At 40.7% G+C, this 26378-nt stretch overlaps 1 protein-coding gene across 3 annotated transcripts in view; it reads right to left on the minus strand.

Moving 5' to 3' along the window:
- Nucleotides 1-26378, minus strand: part of EIF4ENIF1 (eukaryotic translation initiation factor 4E nuclear import factor 1) — a 32738-nt gene that overhangs the window by 3616 nt on the left and 2744 nt on the right. For all 3 annotated transcript variants that reach the window (XM_070399842.1, XM_070399844.1, XM_070399843.1), the window contains exons 3-16: nucleotides 21596-21669; nucleotides 18926-19053; nucleotides 15369-15655; nucleotides 14891-15092; nucleotides 12665-12840; nucleotides 10269-10404; nucleotides 9878-10057; nucleotides 8923-9155; nucleotides 6332-6403; nucleotides 5694-5874; nucleotides 4672-4751; nucleotides 4193-4335; nucleotides 1604-1682; nucleotides 78-210 (exon numbers count right to left, since the gene is read on the minus strand). In XM_070399842.1, the coding sequence (XP_070255943.1) occupies nucleotides 78-210; nucleotides 1604-1682; nucleotides 4193-4335; nucleotides 4672-4751; nucleotides 5694-5874; nucleotides 6332-6403; nucleotides 8923-9155; nucleotides 9878-10057; nucleotides 10269-10404; nucleotides 12665-12840; nucleotides 14891-15092; nucleotides 15369-15655; nucleotides 18926-19053; nucleotides 21596-21669 (2104 nt within the window). The remainder of the gene's footprint in view (nucleotides 1-77; nucleotides 211-1603; nucleotides 1683-4192; nucleotides 4336-4671; nucleotides 4752-5693; nucleotides 5875-6331; nucleotides 6404-8922; nucleotides 9156-9877; nucleotides 10058-10268; nucleotides 10405-12664; nucleotides 12841-14890; nucleotides 15093-15368; nucleotides 15656-18925; nucleotides 19054-21595; nucleotides 21670-26378) is intronic.

The raw sequence follows: 26378 nt of genomic DNA on the forward strand, positions 1-26378 counted from the left end.
TGCTGGTCAGCACTCAAATCCATGCTCCCTCTCTCACATACTATCTGGGCAATACACCCTCAACAGCTCTGCAGTACCTTCACTGGCCTTCTGAGAGTCCTCTTTACTGTCACCAAGAACTGCTTTTCCAGATGTTGGCTCCTCCTTGCTTTTCTCTTTGCTCTCGTACATCTTACGAATCACTGAGGTAGGGGTGAAGGAAGGAGAAAGCTGTAGAGAACAATTAGTGTTAGCACTGCTCTAAATACCTTTTGCTACTCAAGCCAAGATTAACTGGACAAACTAAGCAAGTTGAGGAGTCCCTTTATTGGCGACATGTGAAAGCCAATGTTCTGGTCTCTAGCTACTAGAGGTAAAGAAACAGGATGGGGCAAATGGATGGTGGCCCAGTGCATCATCCCTTACAACTCACTTTCATCAAAACCTAGACTTCCTTGTACATAAAGGTTTAACTTGATGATGGTGATCTCCAATGCAGCTAGCTACTTCCCCAGCCAGGGCATTAGCTTGGAAGGGGGAGAACATGGCCAGAAATATGCCCTGGAGCAATAACACTTCCAGCCAGGAAAGGACATTTCAGAGATAACCTCAGAGCCTCAATTTCTCTATACATCAAGTCCTCACTTAACAGTATTATTTACTTTTTCCTCACTTAACATTATTGACAGGCTCTGTGACTGAGCTAAATGACATATAATGAAACCAATTTTACTATAGGCTAGTTGATAAAAACAAGAGTTATATCTACAGTATCTCATCAACATTATAACCAAATGACCTTGAACAAAACATAATTCAAGGACTTGTTATATTACTAGAAAATTCAAAATTATCTTCCTATTCTCCTCAGCTACTAGAACTCGCCATTTGGGGTCATTTGTTCCTATCTCTTCACTGCATATTTCTTTGATGACTATCATGCAGGCAACTTTTCTTATTAACCAACCCAAATCCGTGATGGCAGGAGACAGGGAATGAATTATGAACAGAAAAACTCCTTTTGGACCCTGCCTTCAAGGTGCTTAGTACAAAGACCTACTTGGGATCCTGAACACAGAGTAACAGTTTTCCCCACATCTGTCAGATTTAGCTAGGTGATAAAAATTTGTGGGGAAGGAAACTTAAAAGAAAATGCTGGCACATGAGTCAGCTGTGAAACTAAACTTGTCTCCACAAAAAGCAAACCCCTTGGTCCCAGTCTTAATTCGTATCAGAGATCTGGATCTGAATTTGTGAACTCACCACTGCACTCCCCATAACCTGACCCTGGTCACCATCCCATCCACCTCACCCCCTGCCTTTCGCACTGTCCTCCCCACTCCAATTGTTCACTTGTTTGAACATACTACATATCATCTGTATGCTCCAGCCATACTTGTCTATTTGCTGAAACACACTTTCCCCAATGTAAGGGCTTTAACTAAAACCTCAACAGACTGAAAGGGGAAAACCCAATAGATAGACAGGTCTGAAAGAGTGAAATCAATGATTCCTGGGGAAGGCACTCAAGGACATTTGGGTTACAGTGATACAACACAGGCACAACCAAACAGGGAGAAACCTAGAACCCTAGAGGTCATTCACAAAGGCAAAGGTCACTGACCATGCTTGTGATGGAGGCGGCAGGGGAAGAGGAATTCCCTCTGTGCACGGGTGCTGGTGACTTGGTCACTCGCTGTTGCCTGTGAACAAACCAAGTATCAGTGTAAGCCCCACGCTGCTTAAACTCTGAGTCCTAAAACCACACAATACTAAAGATCAGCCTAGGACTTCAACATTTCCCTTATCCAATTCAACTTCCCAAGCATTTGCTAAGTCTAAATATGCAAAACCACATGCTAAGTTCTGAGGGAAGACAAAGCTCACTGAAACATGGTCCTGGGCCTTGCAAGAACTCTCATTTGGTGGGGGAGATGCTCACTAACCTAGGACACACCAAGCGTTCAGATATTAGGTACCAACAAGGTGTCATGGCAAAATGAGGGGTAGAAGGGATGATAGGATACGTCTATTGCAGGGACTGGACAAGCTTCCTGGTAAGGAGCTGCATTAACTTGGATGTGACCAATGAGAAGCTACAAGATGAGAACAAGGATTTAGGTAGAAGGAACAGGTACAGGGACTTGGTAAGGACTTGGGAATGTAGGGTTATCCACAGCTCATGTATAGTTTATTTTCAGACTATGAGTGAGGTAGGCTAGCGAGAAGTTTCATCTTGTGGTCCAGGCTGTGCTCTAGAGGGGAGGGAGCAACACTGACTAGCACAGTGCTTGGCATAGAACTGATGCTCTGTGAGACAATGGCTCAAATCAGATACAGCGCCAACAGTTTCAGCTATTTTATTTTAAGACCTAGTTCCATGCAGCATTCCCCACCACTCCTGGTCTACACACAAGGCTGACCCCAGGCCTCCCAAGTGAAGTTAAGAACAGACTTGCATTCTATCCCGAGACGTTCTACTCATTCTGCCTTAATTTGGAAGAAAACCGGAAACAGTTGAAGATATAAATAGGCTGAGAGAAGAATGAATGTGTGAGCTCACTGGCTAATGAAAGCTCCACTGCAGTTCAGCCTGGTCAGACCCAGTACCACAAAGGCCCAAGCCCAAGTACAGCCTGCTTCTGAAGTTTTCTGAATCATGAGCAAATGGGAATCCTAAACCATGACTTCTTTTCTCTTTCCAGTCTCTACCAGGTAAGCCCTACTGCTGCCATACTGAGACTCTGATCATGACAATGAGGGGACAGACAGGTTAACAGTATTCTGAGTGATTAAGATGTAAACCCCAAATTAGGTGATTCTGCATAAGGTATAATTAATTTATTCCTTCTGACAAACGTACTTGAGCACCTACTATATGCTAGACACTATTGTAAGTGCTAGGGATGCAGTAGTAAACAAAACAGACAAACTTTGGCCTCATTACATTCTTGTTGCAGAGTGGAGAGGGGTTACTATGGGCAGGGACACAGACAAAAATTAAATAGCATGCTAGAGCCCAGCTGGTGTGGCTCAGTGGTTGAGCATTGACCTATGAACCCGGAGGTCACGGTTGAATTCTAAGTCAGGGCATATGCCTGGGTTGTGGGCTTGATCCCCAGTGTGGGGGCGTGTAGGAGGCAGCCAATCAGTGATTCTCATCAGTGATGTTTCCATGTCTCCCTTCCTCTCTGAAATGAACAAAGATATATTTCGAAAAATAGTATGCTAGAAGGTGGTAAGTACAATAAATAAAGCAGGAGAAGGAGAAAGGCATGTCTGTTGGAGGACACAACGTAACATAGGGTGTTTGGGGAAGGCCTGGGAGGGTGACATTTGATCTAAAACATGAAGGCTCCACCGACACATATTGTAGAGAGAAAGCCAATGACGGAGCCTTAGCAGACTAGTCCTGAGCTCTGTTTAGGGTGAGGGCTACTAAGGATAGAATGCCTTTAGGCAAGGCTACAGGGTACTTACTAGTCTCAATGTTTTCTGAAAATGTCAGCATATAAAACTAGCCGAAGCAAGACACAGAGACACAGATATGGCAAATTTTAAGAATCACATCAAAACATAAATACTTCTTAATTTCCAAGTACTGTATGAATAGGACTAAACTGTCCTTAAAGGCTAGACACTTATGGGAGCATAAAAGGGACAGGGCACACAGCTTCTGGGTAGCTAACAAGGAGTTTGCCTTACACATTTGCTTAATGCAGTTTTTTATTTTCTAATAAAAAAGAACAATACTGCTACTCCCCTAACCCCCAACGTATGATTCCTTCCATTTTACTACTTGTTGCAACTCACAGAAAGAACAGGAGGAGAGTGGTCAGTAATCATTTAACTGCTCTGATCAACAAACCCACATCAAGAGACAGTTTGATCACTCAACAAGGAAGCCATGGGGGAGGAAGCTAGGTAGTTTTACTTTCCATCATTTTATAGCATAACTGCAAATAAGCTGCATTCGAAAAGATGAATCCTTTAAATCAAGAATATAAAAACAAATTATACAGGACGAAAAGCCTATGCCCAGGCAGAATTCAATCATTATTCCCTTTATTGCATATCTGGATGAGATGGCATTCTCACCATGCGTTGTACAACATATCAGTGTTTACAACAGAATTACACTGAGGATAACTAATTTGCTAATCTGAGGAAAATTAAATTGCAAATCCCCACAAGGGTAGGGTTAGTAACTTACCTGTTTCTGAATCCATCTCTGGTTCTGTCCATCTGTGGTTTGCCAAAACCAGGCTGATAGAAGTTTGCTGCCTGCACTGCAAGGTCGTGTGGCAGGGCCAGCCCCTCCAAAGCTGCTGCCTGCTGCAGTTCCAGCTGGCTCATCTGCTGGACACAAGCGGCAGAGGGTCAGAAGAGTGAGGACGGTCACTGAACTTTATACAAAGGTCTCTCTTCACTCTCTGTCAGCAGCAGCTGAGAGAAATTACATGCTGCAACCTGACTAAATTGTGCTGTCCACCAAAGAGGGTTTTAACTATGACTTTTAAATATGACTTCAGCTGTTCACCAATTTTTTAGCCTTTACTTGAATTATAGTTGAACCTGAATTATAGTTAAAAACCACCTCCAAGAATTATAGCAATCTAATCCTCCACCCCATAAATAATAATAAAGGTGGAAAGCAAGTAATAGATCGCATTTGAGAAAGCTCAGCTGGACCTGGGCCGTGACGGGACTCATGGGCTTGCGCATGCCTTGGAATGGATCTCCGAGTAGCTGCTGTGGTCCTGGTGTGAAACCTGTTGGAAAGGTTATAGTGTCAGGGAGTGTCAAGATAGCACATGTCCATCAAAGAGGCATTATCACCAAGACATGCTGCTCCTCAACACCAGCTCTTTTGAGAAGTACTGACTTCTTGGGCCGATGTCCCTCTTCTGTGTCCCCCACAGCGGGCTTTGTGGACCTGCACTTAATGACCTGAACTGCCGCTGTATCCATCTTCCCCACTCAGCTGCCAGCTTTGTCCTTTCAGAGCTTCACTAGCCAGTGATTTGGCCCATTATCACCAAGCCAGCTGATACCAAAGCAGAGACCAGTGCCCTGAGTGGCCTTATGGGGAGCTCTTCATTCTATCTCCCTAATTATGGAGGGAAGATTACAAAAAACTCCCTCGCAAGACATGACTGGCAGGAGCCAGGGTGGCCAGCAGCCTAAAGTAGTCCAGGGTGGGAGGAGCACCTGGAGATTAAGCACAACACTTTGCTAAGATAGCTTTCTGGAAGTGCTTCCCTTTATATCTGAATTAGCCATAGACGTTACAAATGATTGTGTACCAACTTCATTAGGTTGGTAAAGAGCCAGTACTCTGACATACTCTATCAAGAAAAAAACCTAGGAAGTCAAATTAACTTTTTTGGATTGAATTCCCGAAATAAGGAAAAAGACGGAAGAGCTGGATCCAATTTAGTTCAATCTCAAGAGAAAAAAACAAAACTATAACATGGACATATTTATCTAGAGGGGCAGTTGGAGAATAAACTATGTTCCACATGTGTCCTCACCACCCGTTGTAAAAAACGTATAATAAACCCACACATTTCTTTTTAAAGTCTTCAAGGATGCCCATCAAAAGACTTTGCCAATTCTAGGGGACAAGTATAATGTTGGTCATGGGAGTGGGTGGTGAAATGTACATGGCATGATGGAGACGGATGGACGGACATCTACACACGAGTATTTACCAATTGGTGATGGTATCCGAGGACGAAGGTAGTCTGCTGAGGCTGCTCGTGTTTGAAACACCTGTGACAAGGGAGGAGATGGTGCTCTTTGGCCCAGTAGAGATGTAGGCTCCAAGCTCCCCATAAGGCCGCTCAGAAGGTTGGAAGAAGCAGGTCTCTGAACTGATGGACCCAGAAGTTCCTAGAAGGCAGAAAAGTCAAATCCTGGTAAACACAACTCGTTCTCCCTCCTGGTCAGAGGCTATGGATTAGGGATGAGTTTTTGGAAGCCAACAACGAATCTCCCTCATACTCCACTGAAGGAATTGTCACATGTACATGCGACAATTTTCTCTGAAAGTTCAGTTAGCAACATTGCTGCAAGTTAGTGCTATCAGTACAGGTTAGATACTTTAAACTTCCATAGGAATTGTAAGCCTGCAAACTGGAAATCAAGGGCTTGCTTTGTCATTTTTTTTTACCTCCCTCCCCACCCCACATTGAGGCTAACAGTGACAAGTATGTTAGGGCAGTGACATATCCTCAATTGCCAGGCAACATGGGTCATTCTCTAAGGCCCAAAGCTGGACCACTACAAAAACCAGTTCAGAGGACTACTGTTCAGGACCCCGAGGCCTCGGATTAAGATTGTGAAGTACCTGCAGGATGTTCTTAGGGACAGGCTGGCCTGGAATCTCAGCAGGGGACATCAAATGGCTTTCAAGGTTTCGCTAAAAAAGTCAAAGGAAAACTGGTTTTAACCTTCTTACACACTTAACTTAAAGATTCATTGGAGACCACAAGAAAGCTTTAAAAACTCTTCAGGAGTCAACATGTAACAGCAGAATAATGTCAAAGTTACAGAAAACAAACTTAAATCAACCTGTTCCACTCTCTCATCATATAGGTCCCAAATATCTGGGACCAGAAAGAATCTTCCATGTACATGTAGCGTCCACTCAGAGACCCTCCTCAGACAAGGTCTTTTCCTCCCTGTAGTAACCCTAATGCATTTAACGGTTTCTAACACTGACCAAACAAAGGTAAAAAATGGTGAAAGGGGGAGTACTTTAGTAAGAAGCCACATGCAGAAAATTTGGATAATTTATAGATTTTCGTTTCTGAGGCAACCTTTGCTACACTAACAAGATTTATAGACCAGGCGATACTAAAAATCTAGTCAACATGCAGGCCAGAACTGTCATACTTCAGGAAATTTAAACTTTATTATTTATAAACAAGCTGTTTCAAATGGGTCTCACATACAGGGGGAAATTCAATTACTTCACTTTTTGCTCTTTTAATGCAGCTGCAATTATGTTTTGCATCCAACTTGCATTACCTCCCTGCACTTCAGTACATCCTCATGCCTAAGTGCTCTCTCTGGTACACTTCCCTTCCCCTGGGTGGAGATGCCAAGGCCCACAGCAGTGTCCTCGGGCATGGAGTATAGCCCAAAGGTATCCACAGGTTTTATTGTTGGTTCTGGAACTGGGACTCACTGCAGATGATTTTAATAAGAGAGATCCTAAAAAGCCATTTAATTCTAACAAAAAACAAATAGGCAACTTTATACTATATGGGCTCATATAGTATACAGAGCCTACAATTCAATTTGAAATGGAGTTTAGATTGAATCAACATGTTTGGAGGAGGAAACATGATTGAAGCTAAACAGACATAGTCAAATCAGAAATAGTATACATCACACACATAGCCACAGTAATTAAAAACTTCATTTTAGATGTAGACCATGACTCAACAACATGCAAATTAAGCAATATTTTGGGATAATGCCTGGTGTGCTTATCACATTATTTTTCTTGTTGCTTTCTTTCCTAGGTTATGTTGGATTTCTGTTACTCTTTGCCTAGCAACTTGAATTATATCATCCATCCCTTTAAATAGGCGTTTTGAGTCTCCTTCCCTCAGCGAAATCAGATATATTTCAGAACATTGAAATACAAACATTGAAATAGTTCCTCTAACAACTCAGGGTCAACTATGCTACTATCAAACCCTAGAATCGTATCCATATCTGAAACAAAATGTTCAAAAGCATCAGGTTAACTGTTGAATTTTCCTGTTCCCATTTCTTTGCTCACACTAAAAGAAAGACGGTACAAGAAGTGACCCAGTCACCAAGACACAAAGGTAACAAGGAAGGAGAACAGAATAGTTTGCAATCTTTTAATCTGGCCCTTGTATCTAATAATTCTTTGAATGGAAATAATTCTAAAGCAGTTTACAAGAAGTATTCCCCTAAACTGGCATGGTGTGGTCAGATACTCAGGAATAAATCTACCTCCCTGAGTTGCCACCTTTCCGAGGTGGACAGGTCTAGCAGTAAGGCCAGGAACAATGGCATTTCTGTGGGAATCTCTATTGCTAACTGCTGGTCATATGAGAAACACCAAAAATCAGTTCCCTTCCCATGGTCAAGGCACAAGGAATCAGTTACTGCTGCCGCAGCTAACTTGTAGTTCCCAGATAAGAATGTATAAGGAGAAAACAACTCAATTTGGTAAATCTAACACAGCAAATGGAATGTCTATGTTTTTATTCTTCAGATTTATCCTGCTTCCTTTATCACTTTCATCAAGGAGAGCAACACTGACACAAAGGCCATGGTTGAGAGCCACACACTTCCAGTATGTGCTACACACCTGCATTTACTGATATTCAGTCTCCTTGCAACCCAACTTCATGCCTAAAGGTGTTTTACAAGTTTAGAGTCTCAGCTTTTTCTATTAGTAAATTAACAAAATACAATTGTCTTGAAAAAATCCATCCTACTTGACAAATGTTTCGTATAACTGCCAACGGCCTAGTCAAGAAAGCAGGTAAGCCTGGGTATTTGGAAGTAACTAGAAGGTATGGAAAAGATCTAACTATAAATATACAGTAAGTTACTTTAACAAGTAGTTGAATAAACACAAAACTTTCTTTGGAGTTCATCCAAAAAGATATGTATCACCATTTTTTTTAGCAATGACTTAAGAAAGTTATGTATGACTCTTTCAATTTTTATACTGTCACCCACAACACATATAGATGAACCAAAACCTGCTTTTTCTAGTAACAAATAGCACAGCGATAATTAAAGAACACACAAAAGCATCAAGGACCAAATGACTACTAAAAAATTTCCAACTTACTCAGAGTACCTTTTTAAAAATCCATTTATTGTGGGAAGTGGAACAGAAAGAGGGAAAAGGAGAAAAGGCTGGAGTTTGTGTCAAATACTTACGCTGACTTTGGGTTGAGAAGGCAAAGTCCCACTTGCCTTCATGGTGTTCACTAGCTTGTTGAATGCAGTCATATCGCCATCTTTTTTGAGCTGTCGATTGCTGGTAACAGCACTCAGGGTCTCCTCTAAGTGTTCTGCCATGAAAGGAGTGGAATTCTTCAGTTGCTGGTCCACCTTCAAGCCCTTGAGCCCTGCTTCTACTTCTTCCACTGAAAGCACAACCCCTGAATGTGCTGAAAAGTTGAGAAAGTCCAGGTTAAGTCAAGCAAAGGAATATGTGGTAGGAATTCTCTTTGGCTACATCACGGTTAAGGTGAAAGTAAAAAAGAATGACACCAAAAATAGATTGAAGACACTTAAAATCATTGTTGCTTAGTTGAAATGAGGCCATAATTGTGTGCTGAGTAAGAGATGGCATAAACTAACCCTAAAGTGCTTCAGTGCTAGAAACTGGGGGCCACAAGCTGTAAGACTTAAGATCCTGCTGCACATCCTGTCGGAGGACCTCTGTAATGGTCTTCTGGAGGCTTGTCACCAGGGGCAGGAATCCCCGCTGGCCCAACATCAGCACGACTGCCGCCAGCACGATGGTTATTGTACCACTAAGGTTTCATGTGGAAGGCTTATAACCTCACAAGAACATGGCAGTTTGGGGCAGAGATGTGAGGAGCTGCCAAATGCTGTTCAGGAGGACAGCATTCGCTAGAGTGTTATAAACGGGCTCCAGGTGAGGAGGACTGGGTGGAAGAGTTAATAGAGGTCCCAGGGCCTACTGACTATACCAGGTTCTCACAGAGGTGGTATTGTTTGATTAAAAAAAAAATTTTTTTTTTTCTGAAGAATGTTCAACGAAACCCACCATATATTTGACTTTTGATGAAATAGCATTAACTGCCTTAAGACTGAGCATTCAGGCTTTTGCAGATACCTAAAGCAGACTCTAATAAACACTTACAGCTCTCTTTAAGTTTTTCTTTATTTGCAGAAAGGCTGGAAAGAAGAGGTTTTAAATCCACTTTGGCCTTCTGTAACATTTCTAAAATATCCACTTTATTCTCAGCATGGTCTTCCAATGGTATAGGAGCAAAATAATTCCCCGAATTCTGTCCAGGAGAGAGGATGGCTTGCTCCAGACCTAATAATGCAAGTAAATATATTCATAATTAATTGATCCCAATAAAGCACAGAAACACAGCTTCAAATAGTATTAAAAGGACACAAATTGAAGGCTTTTTCAGTATCCAGAGACTCTTTAACCCTAATGGACCCCTGACTAATGAAGACAATGAACAGAGTCAGAGAGAGCTCAAGTTTAGGTCCATGGCCAGAATCTGAAGCCATTTTACCTGCAAGTCTCTCCAGTTCTTCATGTGGCGTTGAACCAAGACTGCTGGATCTGCTTCCTGATCGGCTTGGGTTAGAGAACCACCTACTGAATCGACTGGCAGAGACTGACCCTTCTCCCAAAACATCTTCTATCATCTAAAAGGAAAGACAGAGGAGCTAAGATAATAGTTTCTAGGCGAAAGGGACAAGAAGTTTCAATTTTTAAGAAAGGGTCACTTACTTTGAAACTTCCTTTGAAGCAGCTGACCTGAAGGTAAACACTTTCAGAACTTAGGAACCTGAACATCTTTCATTTTTCTTCCCCTCCTGGGTCATTTCTGAGTAACCCAAACTTGAGCATAACCAACCATGTACTTTCTAAGCATATAAAGCAAAACCATTGTGCCATAGAAATGGCATTTTTTATCCTTTGCCTCATTAGACAAACCCATGCACCACTGAATGTTCTTGGAGGACATAGTTTCAAAATCAAAATCAGCACCAAGAGTAAAGCATTCCATTGCCAAGCTGAGAAGTAGCCTTCAACTAAATATCATGTATGGACAGCTGACGAAAGAAAATCCTTGCTGCAAACAGTCTCATGGCTGTAATGAACATCATAAAGTTCAATGCTGATAATTTCCGAAGCCAAAAGCTAAAAAGTAGAGCTCATAGATCACAATTCCAAGTCAAAGTTTAGAAAATATCAGAATGTGAAAGATGAACTTTTAACGCATCTCTAATATCTGTTTGAATTTAACAAGGAGTTTTCGGATGTTTGTTCTGTTTTAAATCCAACTTCCATGGTTTCTGGCTTAATAATAAGGCCAACTAAATGATACGCTATGATCAGAAATATTTTTTTCAACACTATTTCATAATAGTAATTTCTATTATCAATCCTTCTTAAAAGATAATTTAAACGTTTTTTTTAAAAATAAAATTTTCAACTGTACCCTATCATAAATCCAGTTAAATATAAAAATTGATCTTTATGCAGTATAGTATTCTTATCAACATTTAGAAAAGCTAAAGCAAGTGTCAATCCAAAAACGAGGCACATCCTTGAAAGTAAGGCATAAACTTTTACTTCTATACCAATAATAAACAGAAAACACATTTCCCCCCAAACTGGTACATGGATGACAGAGTTAGTGGCTCTTTTATCTGAAGTCTAGAATCCCCAGTTTCCAAAGTTCAGCAGTGGAAGTTAAGATTTATTCTTTTATTCTTATCTGGAAGAATTTTCTCGTAACACATACCCAAACTAAGCCACAAAACACTCCTTTCACATAAGAAAAGGGATTTTAATTCAAGACACTAATTTGATCATTATCTGTGGTACTTATATTTTCTGAGGTATTATTCATAGTTTCAATCACATTCCACTTGTAGACTCTCATTTAAATAATGCTGACTTTACGTGCACGTGCAATAATTACAGCATAAGAGAAGCATTATGAGTGATGTGGCACTGTGAAAATAGGGAAGCGTATCCAAGATACAATCACCTTAGTGATAAATAGGAATTATTTTAAAAGTAACTAAAAGATACAGCTATTAAAAACAGTTTAATGTTGAAAAGAGTTTTGCTATATTATAAATAGCAAAAATGGCTTTTCATTTTAATCCTTTTATTTCCTCTGATCATACTGTATAGGAAAAAAGTCAGAAGATATACAGAAGAAACACAAAAAGCAAAGGACCTGAATATAAAGCATCTGGACATTTTCTAAAGATATGACAGTAAGTGTTGAGAAAGTCATTTGCATATTTTGATTATCTACCAACTTTGTTTCACTTAGAGAAGCTAAATTTTATTATAGCTAAAACGTAAAACAAAGTTACTTTTATACACATTAACTGGAAATGCCAATTACAAGAAACTAAAAGCATTTTAAACCTGAGAAGAATCCTTAAGAGTTTATCTAGTCTGTCATTTTTACCACAGAGCTAGCTGGGATGCTCTAACAGTAGTGCCTCCCCCTAAGTGTGCCAGAAGAGGCAAAAAGGGAGAAAGGGATAGAGAACGTGTTTGAAGAAATGGCAGAAAACTTCCCTAGTCTGGTAAAGGAAAAAGTCACACAAGATCAGGAGGCACAGAGAACCCTAAGCAGGAAGAATACAAACAGGCCCATACACATCATAATTAAAATGCCAAAAAAATTAACAACAAAGAGAGAATCTTAAAGGCAGCAAGAGAAAAGCAAACTGTTACCTACAAAGGAGCTCCCATAAGGCTGACACCTGATTTTTCATCAGAAACATACACTTGGGTGAAGATTTAAATAAACAAATAAAAGCCTAACAGCCTCCAGGGCCTCTAACAAAAAAAGTACCCCAAAAAGACATATGTTAAGGACATATTAACCATATAGTTGCTCCCTCCATTTCGTAAGTGTGCTACTACACTCACCGAAGCCAAGCATGGCACCTTATCAAGGTTAAAGAACTCGTTAAAGTCAAATTCTCCTGGGGACTGCTCAGGCAAGACGGCATCCCTCGGCACTTCCTGATCTGCAGCAGGCTCCTGTGCGAGGATGACCTCCACCTCCTCCTCTTCGGCCACTCCTCCATTGCATTCGACTATGCCTAAAAGCAAAACCAGGTCAGAAGCAGGCTGAGCAAGCTAATTGCTACTGACTTAGTCTGTGGCCTCAGCCATCATCACATGCAGAAGAGACAGAGGTGACTTTAAAAGCAGACTTCTTGTTACAGTACAGCATGTTCAGTAGAAAAACAGTTTTTTTCCTATGGAAGGAGAATTGTGGTCCCTCCTCTGCCCATTCTTCAAGTTTCCCGCAGTGCAGTATAGTGCTTTCCCCCTAGTGCGCCACAAGAATTTTTAAAACCTGCAATACCTGACTCTTTAGTCAGGGGCACTGACCTCTCCCTTAGACTGCCAAATTTAAAAAATGATAGCAGCCAACACAATAGCCCTCCAGTATGAAGCCCTGCCTTGAACCATAAATACAGGGCGTCCCAAGAAAATGTGTACACACTCTAACAGCTGGGAGCTCAATTTGAAAATGAAATGTGTATTAATAAATACTCCCTTTGTAATTAGTCAAAGTGTGTGCACACATTTCTTTGGGACACCCTATGTATGGGTCACCTAATAGAGATGCATCTTACTGGTCAGGTCACATAATAAGGTTACGTATGATCGGTTAATTGTTGGTCCCAGAAATTCTTCTACACAAGTGTAGGCACCTGATATTTTTACAAAGTTACTTTGGAGCAAAAAGAGTAGGCAATTACTACCATTATTATTAATTTTTTGTAAATCAATCAAAATCATACCTATTTTTTGTCAGATCAGCAAGAAATACCTTTTTTGATGTGCCACAAATTTTAGTAATTAGTTTTCCTGTGCCATGAGATGGAAAAGCTTGAAAATTGCTGGTGTGGTGGATTATTTTTCTAACAGGATCTTTTTTTTAAGCAGTGGCCTTTGCATGTCTTACTGCTTAAAAATGGAACCAAATTAATTTGGTTCTGTCTTTATACATGCATCTGCACCACCACTTAAGTCAGGGTTCAGAAAGCTAAGATACTGTTGCAGTTGTGTCCCAACTAAGACTCATACATTTATAAAAGAAACTAATTTTTAGCATAGTCACTCTAATTCTGTGTTGTGATGGGGACATCTCTTAACAGATGAATGGCTTTTGCAAGCAGCACGAGTGCCCCATGTGCAACTTTCTGTTGTTAATCCCCATCTTAGGATATTTCTTCCATTGATTTTTTTTTTTAAAGTGAGAGTGGCAGGGAGGGAGGGGAGAGAGACACAGTGAGAGAGAAATGGATGTGAGAGACACTTCAATTGGTTGCCTCTCTCATGTGCTCCAGTAGGGCAGGAGAATCAAACCTGCAAATCAGGTACATGCCCTTGACCAGGAATTGAACCCGTGACCCCTCAGTACGTGGGCTGATGCTCTTAACCACTGAGCAACACCAGCCAGGACTGTGTGCAGCTTTAAGCTCTCTAGAAAGCAGGCTGGGCCTGACAACTGAGAGTCTGTATGAGTAGGAATATGTACTAGCAGACAAACACAACTGGCCATTTATTATGATAAACTCAAAAGTCAGGGACCGAGGAAAAGTAAGAACAAAGTCTCCCAAGTTACCTATTTATTTCCTGCATCGCCCGAGGGGAAAAACGTGTAACAGCATACATCCTGTTCAACTCCCAGCTTCACTACTTACTTCCTCCGGGTCCTCAGACAAGTCACTAAAGCCCCCTTTGCCTTCAATTGCTCACTTATAAGATGGGCATAAAAGCACCTACCTCACAGGATGGTTGGAAGCAGGATTATATAGACAAAATGCTTAGCACTCTGTGTAATATATATAGTGTGCTCAATAAATGAGACCCCCATTCTATCTACCACATGTTTCTATCTCTGGGAATCCTGTTGTGTGCACAGTGCTCGTAGCAGCAGAATGTGAGGACTTTCTGTTTAGCACTGCAGGCAGAGCAAGTTGAGGAGGTAGTATAGGAAGCGGTTTCAAAATCAGGCTGCAACTGTAAGAACTTGCTACTTCCCAATAAATGTGCCCATTCCTAAGTGCATAGTTAAGCCAATTATAAGCACATCTCGTTTTAGAACAGTGAGCTTCCCTCCCCGTTTTTGCTGACCTTCCTTCACAGAGGCTGTCCGTCGCCTTGTCCTTTTTCTCCCCTTCTGATCTTCTTCCAGGATCTTATCATCAAAGCCAGTCAGCTCAATGGTTTCAGACTGACTTGTGGGTCCAGCTGAGAACCATTCTGGTTCTTCTTCTGTGTAGGAATCGTTTCTTCTACGCTCACCAAAGACACGCTTACTATCCCCAAACTCCCTCTGGAAAAGTACATAATGCAGATAAAAAAGAAAATTCTAGTTAAGGCATTTCTACCTCAATCAAGGCCTTGGTGAATTAAGTAATACTCAATAGTGCCATGAAGATACTATGTTGTAGACTTGAAGCCCCTCTTTGCCCCCATCCAGCTCTCTCTATTCCTCCCTATCTGGCTTAAGAATGGGCCGTGTTCGTCCAGGATCTCAAAGTAACCAGTACAAATGAGGTGACTACTGAGTCCCTAAGTACACAGGTGCCAAGTAACCTAGAAGACAAACCCTGAAACGCTTGTCCTTGTAGTCCCTCTCTCGGTCTCTGTCTCTCAAGTCCCGCAGGTCCTTATCACTAAGCCGGTGGTCCTTCTCGAAGTTCCTGGCAGAGATTATCCTCCCACTGCCAATTCTTCGTCCTCCAATCAGGCGAAGTCCATCACCGTCTTTCTCCAATGGGCTTCCTGAGCGCCGGGAGCTAACAGCGGCTGTGACGTGGCAACCCCCTCCGAAGCTTCGCCTCTGTGGGCTGAGAACAACATCTAAGTCATCTTCTTTCAGGCGCTCTCGTGGGTCTGGAAAGATGCCAGAAACAGAAAGGTAAGCAAGCCAGCAAGGGCATTTTCCTCCTCCATGGTATACCCATGACGGGGTGGTGGGGTTCCTGGAGAAGAGTCACCACTAAAACAGTTACCGAGTAACATGTACATTACATATTTACATAAGACAGCCTTTGCTTTTTTATCTTTAGTAGCAATCAATGTATTTAATCATAAATGATTTTCCCAGATTAGTTTCCATAATCCCTTTTGACTGTGTCCTTATGTATGTAATTATTAGCAAATGTTTAGTCAACTTATGTTATGTGTCAGCATTTGAAAAAATTACTTAAAAAGTTAGCATCTCTTCAACAAATAGTATTGAACAGTTGGATATCCATACACAAACAAGTGAACTTGAATCCATACCTGGTCTCATATACAAAAATTAATTCAAAATGGATAATAGATCTAAATGTAAAACCTTATCAGCGGTTCTCAACCTGTGGGTCGTGAACAATTAAAATACATCCTGCATATCAGATATTTACATTACAATTCATAACAGTAGCAAAATTACAGTTATGAAGTAGCAACGAAAATAATTTTATGGTTGGGGGTCACCACAACATGAGGAACTGTATTAAAGGGTTGTGGCATTAGGAAGGTTGAGAACCACTAAAACTTCTGGAAGAAAGGACAGGAGAACATCTTTGTGACATTGGGTTAAGCAAAGTTTTCTTAGGCATGACACCACGAGCATAATCTCTTTAAAAAAACGATAAAGGGGGCTTGATCAAAATTTAAAACCTCTACTCTTTGACAGATACAATAATTCCTTTCTTAAGTTCTCTTAAGGTAGTTGATAGGTTCCTTAACTTTAAGTGAAACAATGTATAACAAAACCAATTTTACCAGAGCTAATTGATATAAACAAGAGTTAAATTCCCATGGCATTTCCTCAATGTTAAAATGAAAGGACACTGAACAAATGATGTTCTTTGAGAACCTGGCATAGTACTCAAAGAATGGAAAAACAAGCCACAAACTGGAAGAAAACATTTCAAACCATATAGCTCATAAAAGGCCTGTACCCAGTACATATGAAAACTCCAAATGGCTTGAAGAGACACTTCACCAAAGAAGATATATGGTTGGCAAATAGCAATATGAAAAGATATTCAACATCATTAGCCACTAGGGAAGTGTAATTCAACCGTATATGATGCCACTACACATCCATTAGAATGGCTACACTCAAAAAGAATGGCGCTCTCCCTCCTGAGAGCACGCCAGGCCTCTCCCTTCCCCCTCTTCTCCCGCCAGGTCCATCACCTTTGACTTTCTCCTGAGCTCCAAGGGCCCTTCTTCTTTCTGCCTCTCTAACTTGTTTCTTGACCTTATGCAGCCCAGCGGGCTCATTCTACTCCCTCTGTAACTTTCTAAATAAACTTTCTCTTATAATTTGAAGAAAAAGAAAGAAAGACTGACCATTCCAAGTGCTGACAAGGATGTGGAGCAGCAAACGGAATTCTCATCCAGTGCTGTAAAATGGTATAACCACTTTTAAAAACAGCCTGGCAGTTTCTCAAAATGTTAACCACAACTACCATATGACCCAGCCATACTACTTTAAAGCTATTTACCCAAGAGACAAGAAAGCATATGTTTCCATAGAGACTTGTACATGAATGTTCATAGTTTTAATAGTTAATAACTGGAAACAATCCGAATACCCACCAATAGATAAACGAACGGTGGCGAACTCATACAATGAAATACTATTAGAAAATAAAAAGGAATTACTTATATACCCAACAACATGAATGAATCTTAAAACAACTATCCTGAGTGGAAGAAGCTACCCAAATAGTGCACACTGTCTATAAAATTCTAGGAAATGTAAACTAAAGTAGAGTGACAGAAAGCAGATCAGTGCTTGTCTGGGGGGAATTGTACAGAAGAGACTCAGGAGCACTAGGAAACTTTTGGGGGTGATGAAAATGCTTATTACTTTGACTGTTGTAATGGTTTCACAGGTGTATACACATGTTAAAACATCAAATGGTATGCTTTATGTGCAGTCTATTATATGTCTACTAGAGGCCTGGTGCACGAATTTGTACACAGGTGGGCCTGATTGGGGCCGGTCCAGCAGGGGGGAGGAGATGCGGGAGGTTGGCCGGCTGGCCCCACCCCCCGATTGGAGTGGAGGGGGCTGACTGGGGCTGCAGTGTGCATCAAAGCAACCAGTCATTCCGGCATTCCGGTCACTTGGCTTTTATATAAATAGATTATATCTCACTAAAGGTGTAAGAAAAGTAAACATGTTAACACACACTCAAAAATTCTTCCTAGAAAAATCAGAAAACTAAAGATAAGTCTAAGTGAGAAAAATCTTTTAATCCTCTCATCAAAATCAGCTCCTAAAACATTTTGGTGTGTACTTTTCCAGAACTTTTCTGCAGTGTCTCAGTTTTTTCCAACACAAGGTATAATATGGGCAGCTTTATATAACTTGGTAAACACATCTCCAACATGTTTTTAACAGCTAAACAATGCAATACTCACACATACTCAACCCATTTCTACTATGGACATTTAGGTTGCTTCTAAGTTTTCATCATTCGAATAAAGTCTGTGGCATATCTTTAATGATTCTGTTAGAATAAATTCTTTGAGGGGCATTACTGCACTGACTGCACTGGTATATTCTTTGTAGAAGGATCTTATAACTCCAACTAAAGTCATCCCTATTTCCTTTGCTCAGTTATGATGGGTCTTCTCTTCTCAAAAGGAGTTCCCTCTTACAATAAGTTTCTTGACTAGTTTTTATATTGCCAGGTCTCCATTTCACTCTTCAGTATCTTTTCTAGTTCAAAGGGGTAAAGGTATGGAAGATCAAACTTTACTCCAGTCTCAAACCTTATCTAAACCCTGTATTCATATCATACTCCATTATGAATTAAGAACTGCCAGAACTGATTTATACCTGAGTACTAGTCTCTCATATGAGACTAAGCATTACCAGATTTCCAGCATAGCTTTATGCTCCCTACCACACCTAACTCAGTTATCTACATCAATGAATGACATTAGTACTTTTCATTCAAAAGCACATAGCCTAATGTGTCTACTTGCCACTGCTGCTACACATGAAGGCTATGATTTTACTCAACTGGAAATCAGTTTCCTGATAATGACGCTTTCCCTCCTTGCACAAAGCTCTCACAGCTAAGAATGAAGCCAGCAGCAAAGAGCTTTGTCTCCAAACTGCTGCCCCCACTTCCGAGTGGCTGTGCTCACCTACTATCCTGCGCACCAGGGAAGGCCGGTCTGCATCCAACTCTTTTTTCACACTTTCCACTGGGGAGCTCCTCCCGGAAGCTGGGTACAGAGAGGCGTGCCACTTCTCAGGGTCCCAGACACCATCACTGTAAGTCAAAGGGCACCAACAGTTAGCATTTACACCCAGGAACTACACATGTTGTCTCATTTACGAACTTCCTCAAGTAATAAGTTGTGGAAATCCCTTTCCAATATAAAATGTCATGGTTACCATAAAAATGGTTAAAAATGGTTATCTATTTTAAGATGAAAACAAAAGCAACTATTAATTCAGTAATACTTTGTTGTTCACGTAACACCAGTAGTCGCTTGAAAACTAGTCATCTGTTTCATAAATGAAACATTCAGATCACATACCTTGGGGTGCAGTAACTAAGCCTGTTCTACACAAAGAATATGGCTCCATAAATATGATTACTCAGTTTACAGAAGATTAGTAAAAGGAGGAAAAACCCCTTAATGCTCTCACTAGAAGTAGCTCCTAGAATGCTTGGTGGGTATTTTCACAGAATTTCTATGCATAGTCTCAGTTTTCCCCATAAGCTCTTACTAGTAAGAGCCTAAAACGTGTGGTTTGGGTTTTACTTTGCCTGCCCTCTGATGATGGGGTGACAGGTGGTACAGTGTGCATAGCAGCTTTGGAGCCCAATGATCTGGGATTGAATTCTAGCTCTGCCATCACCACCAGGGACACCTTAGACAAGTGCCTGAGCTATGCCCTTCTATCTTCTGCAGAAAGGACTTCCCCAAGCCCAGATCAGACCAGCTGCACTAGACACTAGCTCTGCTCTCTGCACTTGTCCTTCACAGCCTGTACTGGTGGCAATGATAACCTCTTAGGAGTATTTGACTGTGCCCTTCCACAGACCAATGTTCCACGAAGGAAGTACTTGACAGCACCTGACACAGTGTTTGCCACATGGCAGGCACCAATGGAACATTTCTTGAATAAGTGAGTCAACCTCTCTGTCTCAAACTCCTCACCATAAAGGGGACATGACCTGTCTTTTAGTGTGGTTTTGAGGATTGCTTAGAGTTTAGGAACCCAACAAATTTTAATTGTCAGAGAAGAGAAACAGCAGAATGAGAACCTTTTCCCTCTTATTTTCATTAGCATTACTAGGCATAATGTCTCCACTTCAGAATAAAAGTGAATGTGTATGCCCACAATAACTTTATTTTATGTCAAGAAGAAACAGTTGTACTAAGAAAATTCAATTTGAGGCATAAAAAAAGCTTTACAGCTTTAATGAAAAACAACAACAGATTGTCTGAGACTTATTAAAAAGTCCTAACCATGTGGAATAGCAATTATTCAAGTATCCCCTTCATCAGGGTAAAGCAGATGAGGAGTCCAGATTTAGCAACCTTCTAAACAGTCCATATACAAAAATAAAATGAATATGCACTCTTCAACCAAGATGGATGCTTTGTATGTTAAAAATGTAGACCAGCCCTAGCCAGTTTGGCTCAGTGGATAGAGCGTGGCCTGTAGACTAAAGGGTCTCAGGTTCGATTTCGGCCAAGGGCACATGCCCAGGTTGCAGGCTCAATCCCCCCAGTGGGGGGGGGGGGGGCGTGCAGGAAGCAGCCAGTAAGTGATTCTCTCTCCTCATTGATGTTTCTCTCTCTCCCTGTAGACCAGTATGAACCATCTATGTTGACATTGAAGAAGTGACTTTAAAAGTGCAATGTAGAAGTTACTGTAAGAGCTTTTCAGAACATTGTTAGCTATATATAGTCTTGTCAAACCAAAGCTTCTACCTCTTAGGAAAGTGCCAAGATTCGAAAGGGCTTATCTGAATGACTCTTTATATATATATATGTATGTGTGTGTATGTATGTGTATATATATATGTGTGTATATATATATATATATATATATATATATATATATATATAATATTATTGATTTTTTACAGAGAGGCAAAGAGAGGGATAGAGAGTTAGAAACATCGATGAGAGAGAAACATCGATCAGCTGCCTCCTGCACATTCCCCACTGGGGATGTGCCCACAACTAAGGTACATGCCCTTGACCGGAATCGAACCCGGGACCCTTCAGTCTGCAGGCTGATGCTCTATCCACTGAGCCAAACCGGTCAGGGCTGAATGACTCTTGTTTGACGGAGTTGGGAGGGAGGGCACAGATGAAAAGGCTCAGAGTCCTCCTGATCAGCCTACCTGGGGCAGACCTTTAAGAAGGCCCCTGAAAGCACAGTGCAAAAGCCACTAGAAGAGAGGAAATACCCTGACGAGGACTCCTGTGTTCAAGTCAAGTCTTAATTCTGCTTTCTGACCATGTGCCTTTGACCAAGTTATTTTCTAGTTTTAGTTTCATCACCAATTAGTTAAAAGGGAACTGGTTTAGCTGTCCTTAGAGTCCCTTGCAGCTCAAATCTTTGAATTAATGTTCAAAGCTAATTAATAATGAAAATAATGAAGACAATGTAATGAAATGCTAGTCATGTTCATAGTTTATCTGTAATATGTTGTGTTGAAGCTCAATGTCAAAACCCCTATCTCCCCACTCATAATTCTATCAAGAAGCTCCAAAACAATACAATTCTAAATGTACCAAGTTTGATGTAACAAGCTGGACAGAAGCAGGCCCCCCCTCCCACCATACCTGTCGTATTTTTCAGAGAGGCATGAAGGCCTTTGTTTGGAATGAGGGCGTTCTTTTATATCCAAGAGCTCCTCCTACAAAGAGAAATCAAATGGTGATTTTGAATACTATTTCACACACTTTTGCTTATTTTTGTTTTCAGTAATTGAGTGTTCACCTTAAGCATTTTAAACAGTTCCTATTTATTTATACCTGACTTATTCCCGAAAGGACTGGAATCAGTTTAAGGTTCTTACAAGAAGTTCAAGCAAAACTGGCAAATAACCTAACAGTGATCAATTTCTTGCTAAGACACATTCTCTCACAAATCACTGTCCAATAATATACTCCAGACACTGAATGCTCCTCACGGCATGGAAGCATTAGGCTTACCTGAAACCTCCCGCTCTTAAATGTTACCACTCTTAAATGCACCAGGTGCCAATTTATAAGGAGACAGATTTTTAAAATGGACTTCAAATTCAGAAACTTTTGTGTTTCAAATTACTATTAAGAAAGCAAAAAGACAATCCCCAAAATAGGGGGGGAAATTACAAATCATATATGGTAATCTCCCTTTACCCCCAGTTACACTTTCTGAGGTCTGGAATTAGATAGTAGTGAAGGCTGCACAGCTTTGTGAATTCACTAAAAACCACTGAGTGGTGTACCTTAAAAGGGATGAATTTTATATTTCTGAATTATATCTCAATAAAAATATTTTTAAGTAAACACAAGTGAGAGATTCAGTTACCAGAGGATAATGTTTTGTTTAATTTCTCTTCTTACAGATTTATTACTCAATCAATGACTGATAAATGCCAACTATTCTCAGGTATAAGAATCACTCAGGTTGGTAAAAATGTTTTAACTTCCCCTCCCATATTATTCCAGTTTTCTTTGTTTACTTTATATGCTTGGCATTTTCCAGGTGTGAACAAATACTCAAGTGACTGACTATACAAAGCCTATAGGAGCAAAAGATAGAGCAATGAGCCAGCTGCACACTGGCATTCACTATGCTAGCAGTACCATTTGTGACAGGGCACACCTCTACTGGAATGTCGACAGAGGATGAAGAACCACTTTCTTCAATAATAGGCTGAGAAGTGGGAAAACAAAACCATTCTTGGACCGTAAAAGCTGATGGGAATAACTTAAACATCAAGTTAAACTTATACTTATGGTTCTTGAGAGCAGAGCTTCTTAAACCAATTTCAGGGCCTCAAGGAATCATATACAAAATTGTGCATTTCAGCAGTGAGTGTTTATACCTTCAAACGATTGCCAGTAAATCCTAAAGAAGTTAAGAAGTAGTACTTTAAACCAATGACGTTTCTCAAAATGTGACCCAAGATCCACCTGCGCATTTAGGGAAACATGAGAATGCTCCTCTTCGTGGGTTAGAGAGCTGGAATCTGTTGTCAATTGCATAAGACATAGGTATCCCAGCCTGAGAGGATCCCCCACTTAGGTGGGGAGGAGTCAACACAAAGTTTGCTTTTTTCGTAACTGTCACTGAACATTTCCTGGGTGCCAGGCGTAGTCTAGCACAGGCAGATGACTCTTTTTCCTGGCCTCACAGCTCTCCAGTTTCTCAAGAGGACTTGCTATCTCATCTAGAGCCCTTAACAACAATTATTCCTGGAAAGGAACCACTTTGGGATATTTTAAAAGAAAACCTTCAACTTTAGCTAAAGGAAAAATACTTGGAAAAGTGCCCACTATGGTTTTCTGCACAATTGAAACATTAAAACTGTATAATGATTTTTCCTTTTTTTTGTTTTGTTAATCCTCACCTGAGGACATTTTTTCCACTGCTTTTTATTTTTATTTTATTATTATTTTAAAAATATATTTTATTGATTTTTTACACAGAGGAAGGGAGAGGGATAGAGAGTTAGAAACATCGATGAGAGAGAAACATCGATCAGCTGCCTCCTGCACACCTCCTACTGGTGATGTGCCTGCAACCAAGGTACATGCCCATGACCGGAATCGAATCTGGGACCCTTGAGTCGCAGGCTGACGCTCTATCCACTGAGCCAAACCGGTTAGAGCTCCATTGCTTTTTAGAGAGAATGGGAGGGAAGGAGGGAGGGGGGAGAGACACACACACATTGACTGCTTGACTCCTGGGAGCACCCTGACCGAGGGTGGGGGACAGGGAGTGAACCCACAACCCAGGTATCGAACCCATGACCAGGAATTGAACCCATGACTCTTGGGTGCACAGTCTGACGCTTTAAGCCACACCAGCCAGGGCTCCTTTCTTCCTTACTATTTATTTATTTTAGAGAGAGGGGGGATAGGAGAGGAAAAGAGAGTGAGACAGACAGTCAGACACATATCAATTTGCTGTTTCACCCACCTATGCATTCATTGGTTGATTCTTGTATATGTCCTGACCAGGGATTGAATCTGCAACCTTGGTGTATCAGGACAACACTGTAACCAACTGGGCTACCCGGCCAGGGCTATCATGACTTTCATACCATAATTCTGCTTTCTTCAATATAAACAGGCACCCCTATTTTTACATTAGCTTAAGAGTTTGCAACTAAGTGTGCCACTGAAATGCCACCTGTTAAAGATTACTATTCAATTCAGTTTATGAGAGAAACCTATGGCCATACTTTGAGTAGCTAGACTTTAGTATTCCTTGAACAACCCCGACGTTATCAAATAAGACCTTTGTACAAGAAAAACCAACCATCTGACTATTCAACTTAGGGTTTAAATCACAGTTACTGTTTTCTTCTCAGAAGCTTGCTGACTTCAAGTCTTGCAACTGATTTTCTCCAAGAAGGATAGGAGGTTACTCAAACCAGTCCACTTCAGTTGTTTACTTTCTTAATGATTTTAAAGCAAAGACATAAACATGGCTGCACCACTGTGACCAATTGCCCACCAGCCACAAATGAGGGGGCCTCTTTTAAAGATCCCTTACAGACACTGATGGCTAAAATGGTGCCAATTCTCAACAAGTCAAGGCAATGAAGATCACACATGAAATTAAGCTCAGATAATCCAACACCTACTTTTTAGATTTCACATGCATGATGAACACTGGTCAGTATCAAGATGAATGTTCTGTGTCCTCTGTTTTTATTTCCTGTCCCCTGGCAGGAGGCAGCATTTAATGAGTTGGTGGGAAGATAAAGAGCAAAGGAGGAACAGCACTAAGTATGTACACTCTATGGTCTAAGATCAGTCTGTTCACTTGAAGAAAAAACATGGATCTGAATAAACGGACAGTCCAAAGCATTTCTATTTTGTATTTCAAGTAGAAGATGATATCACTAATAGAATAGCCAGTGCTGCACCGCGAGAACTGGTAAGTAAGGGCCTCTGATGAAGGTAAGAAGAAGCTGAATGGCTCCCAAAGTTTCTTCACTAATACACATCACTATTTCCTGTTTCCTAAACCAATGGTTCTCAAAGTAGAATCAGAGTCAGAATTCCCTGAAAGACTTGTTAAATGCTGATGACTAGGCCTTATCCCTAGACTTTGATTCAATACCTTTGGGATGGGACTTGAGACTTTATATTTCTAACAAGTTACCAGATAATGCTAAATGCTAGTTCAAAGACCACACGGTGAGAACCACTGTCTAAACCAGCGGTTGTCAACCTTTCGGACCTCACAGACCACCAGTTGGTGACCGCTGGTCTAAACACTTTTAATCCATGACTTTGAGGTGAGACCCACTCTATAACCTCCCAAAGTCTCTCAACATAATCCAATCAACTTATAAATGCACATTTAAATACTACGGAAACACAGCTTTTGATCTCAGTAATCTGACCTGGCAAAATGGACCTCCATCGGTTTATATATTAAGGGCTCAAACCCCTCAGGACAACAGGTGCATTTGAAAAAACCACTTATAACCATCCCCATTAATCATCACTGAGACTTAAGGGTAGGTCTGAAAGTACCCAGTGTGAGTCTAAATTGAGTTCCTGAGATGTTCATGGAAGCACAATGGACACCAACTGAACCAGGAGGAGTAACAATGCATCTGAGTTGCCTGACAACATCAACACCATGTATTGGGTTATTCAAGGAATACTAAAGCCTAGCTACTCAAAGTATGGTCAGTGGACCAGCAGTTTTTAACTTGGGAGCTGGTTAAGAAACTGAATTTTCAAGCCCATCTCTGACCTAACATTCAGAATCACACTTTACAAGGTTCACAGGTGATCCCCGGACACAAGGAAACTCTGGTATGTTACCCTTAAAAGCACTTAGCCAAACATCTGGACCCCTTACCTTCATGGGGGGAAAAAGCCCTCAAATTCTGAACAGACTATTATTATCCCATAAAAACAACTGAATGCTAAACTATGAAGGGTCAAAGGTTAAGAAGCCTCTCATCTGGCCAATGTGTTTTATATTTTTTTGACCTTGTAGTAAAATTCCCACATTTACAAAAGTTTTCACAAAATATATCACTTATGAAAATCACTGAGGACAGTTTCCTCCTACTTCTTCTAAACTTTCTAGCGCATAAACTTGAAGTGGCAGAAGTATTATTAAATGCTTTACTTATTCCAATTGTTTGATCTCTGTATGTTGATAAAGAATAGGCGAGCTCAAATACTATTCCAGTTGTGGAACTAATAGACCATTTATTATGGTACTCAGAACTCAGGATTGTTTTAAGCTTTCTTCAAAAGAAGAAAGGCTTAGTTTGCCTCAAGTCTCACATAAAATTACTAGTGTTGAGTAACATATATAAGAAAGCACTACCCTAACTTTGCCTAAACACAATCCTGAAAGTGCCATTAACTAAATCCT

Source organism: Myotis yumanensis, unplaced genomic scaffold, assembly GCF_028538775.1.
Source record: "Myotis yumanensis isolate MYYU_CA2020_CCGP unplaced genomic scaffold, mMyoYum1.0.hap1 SCAF_19, whole genome shotgun sequence".
NCBI lineage: Eukaryota > Metazoa > Chordata > Mammalia > Chiroptera > Vespertilionidae > Myotis > Myotis yumanensis.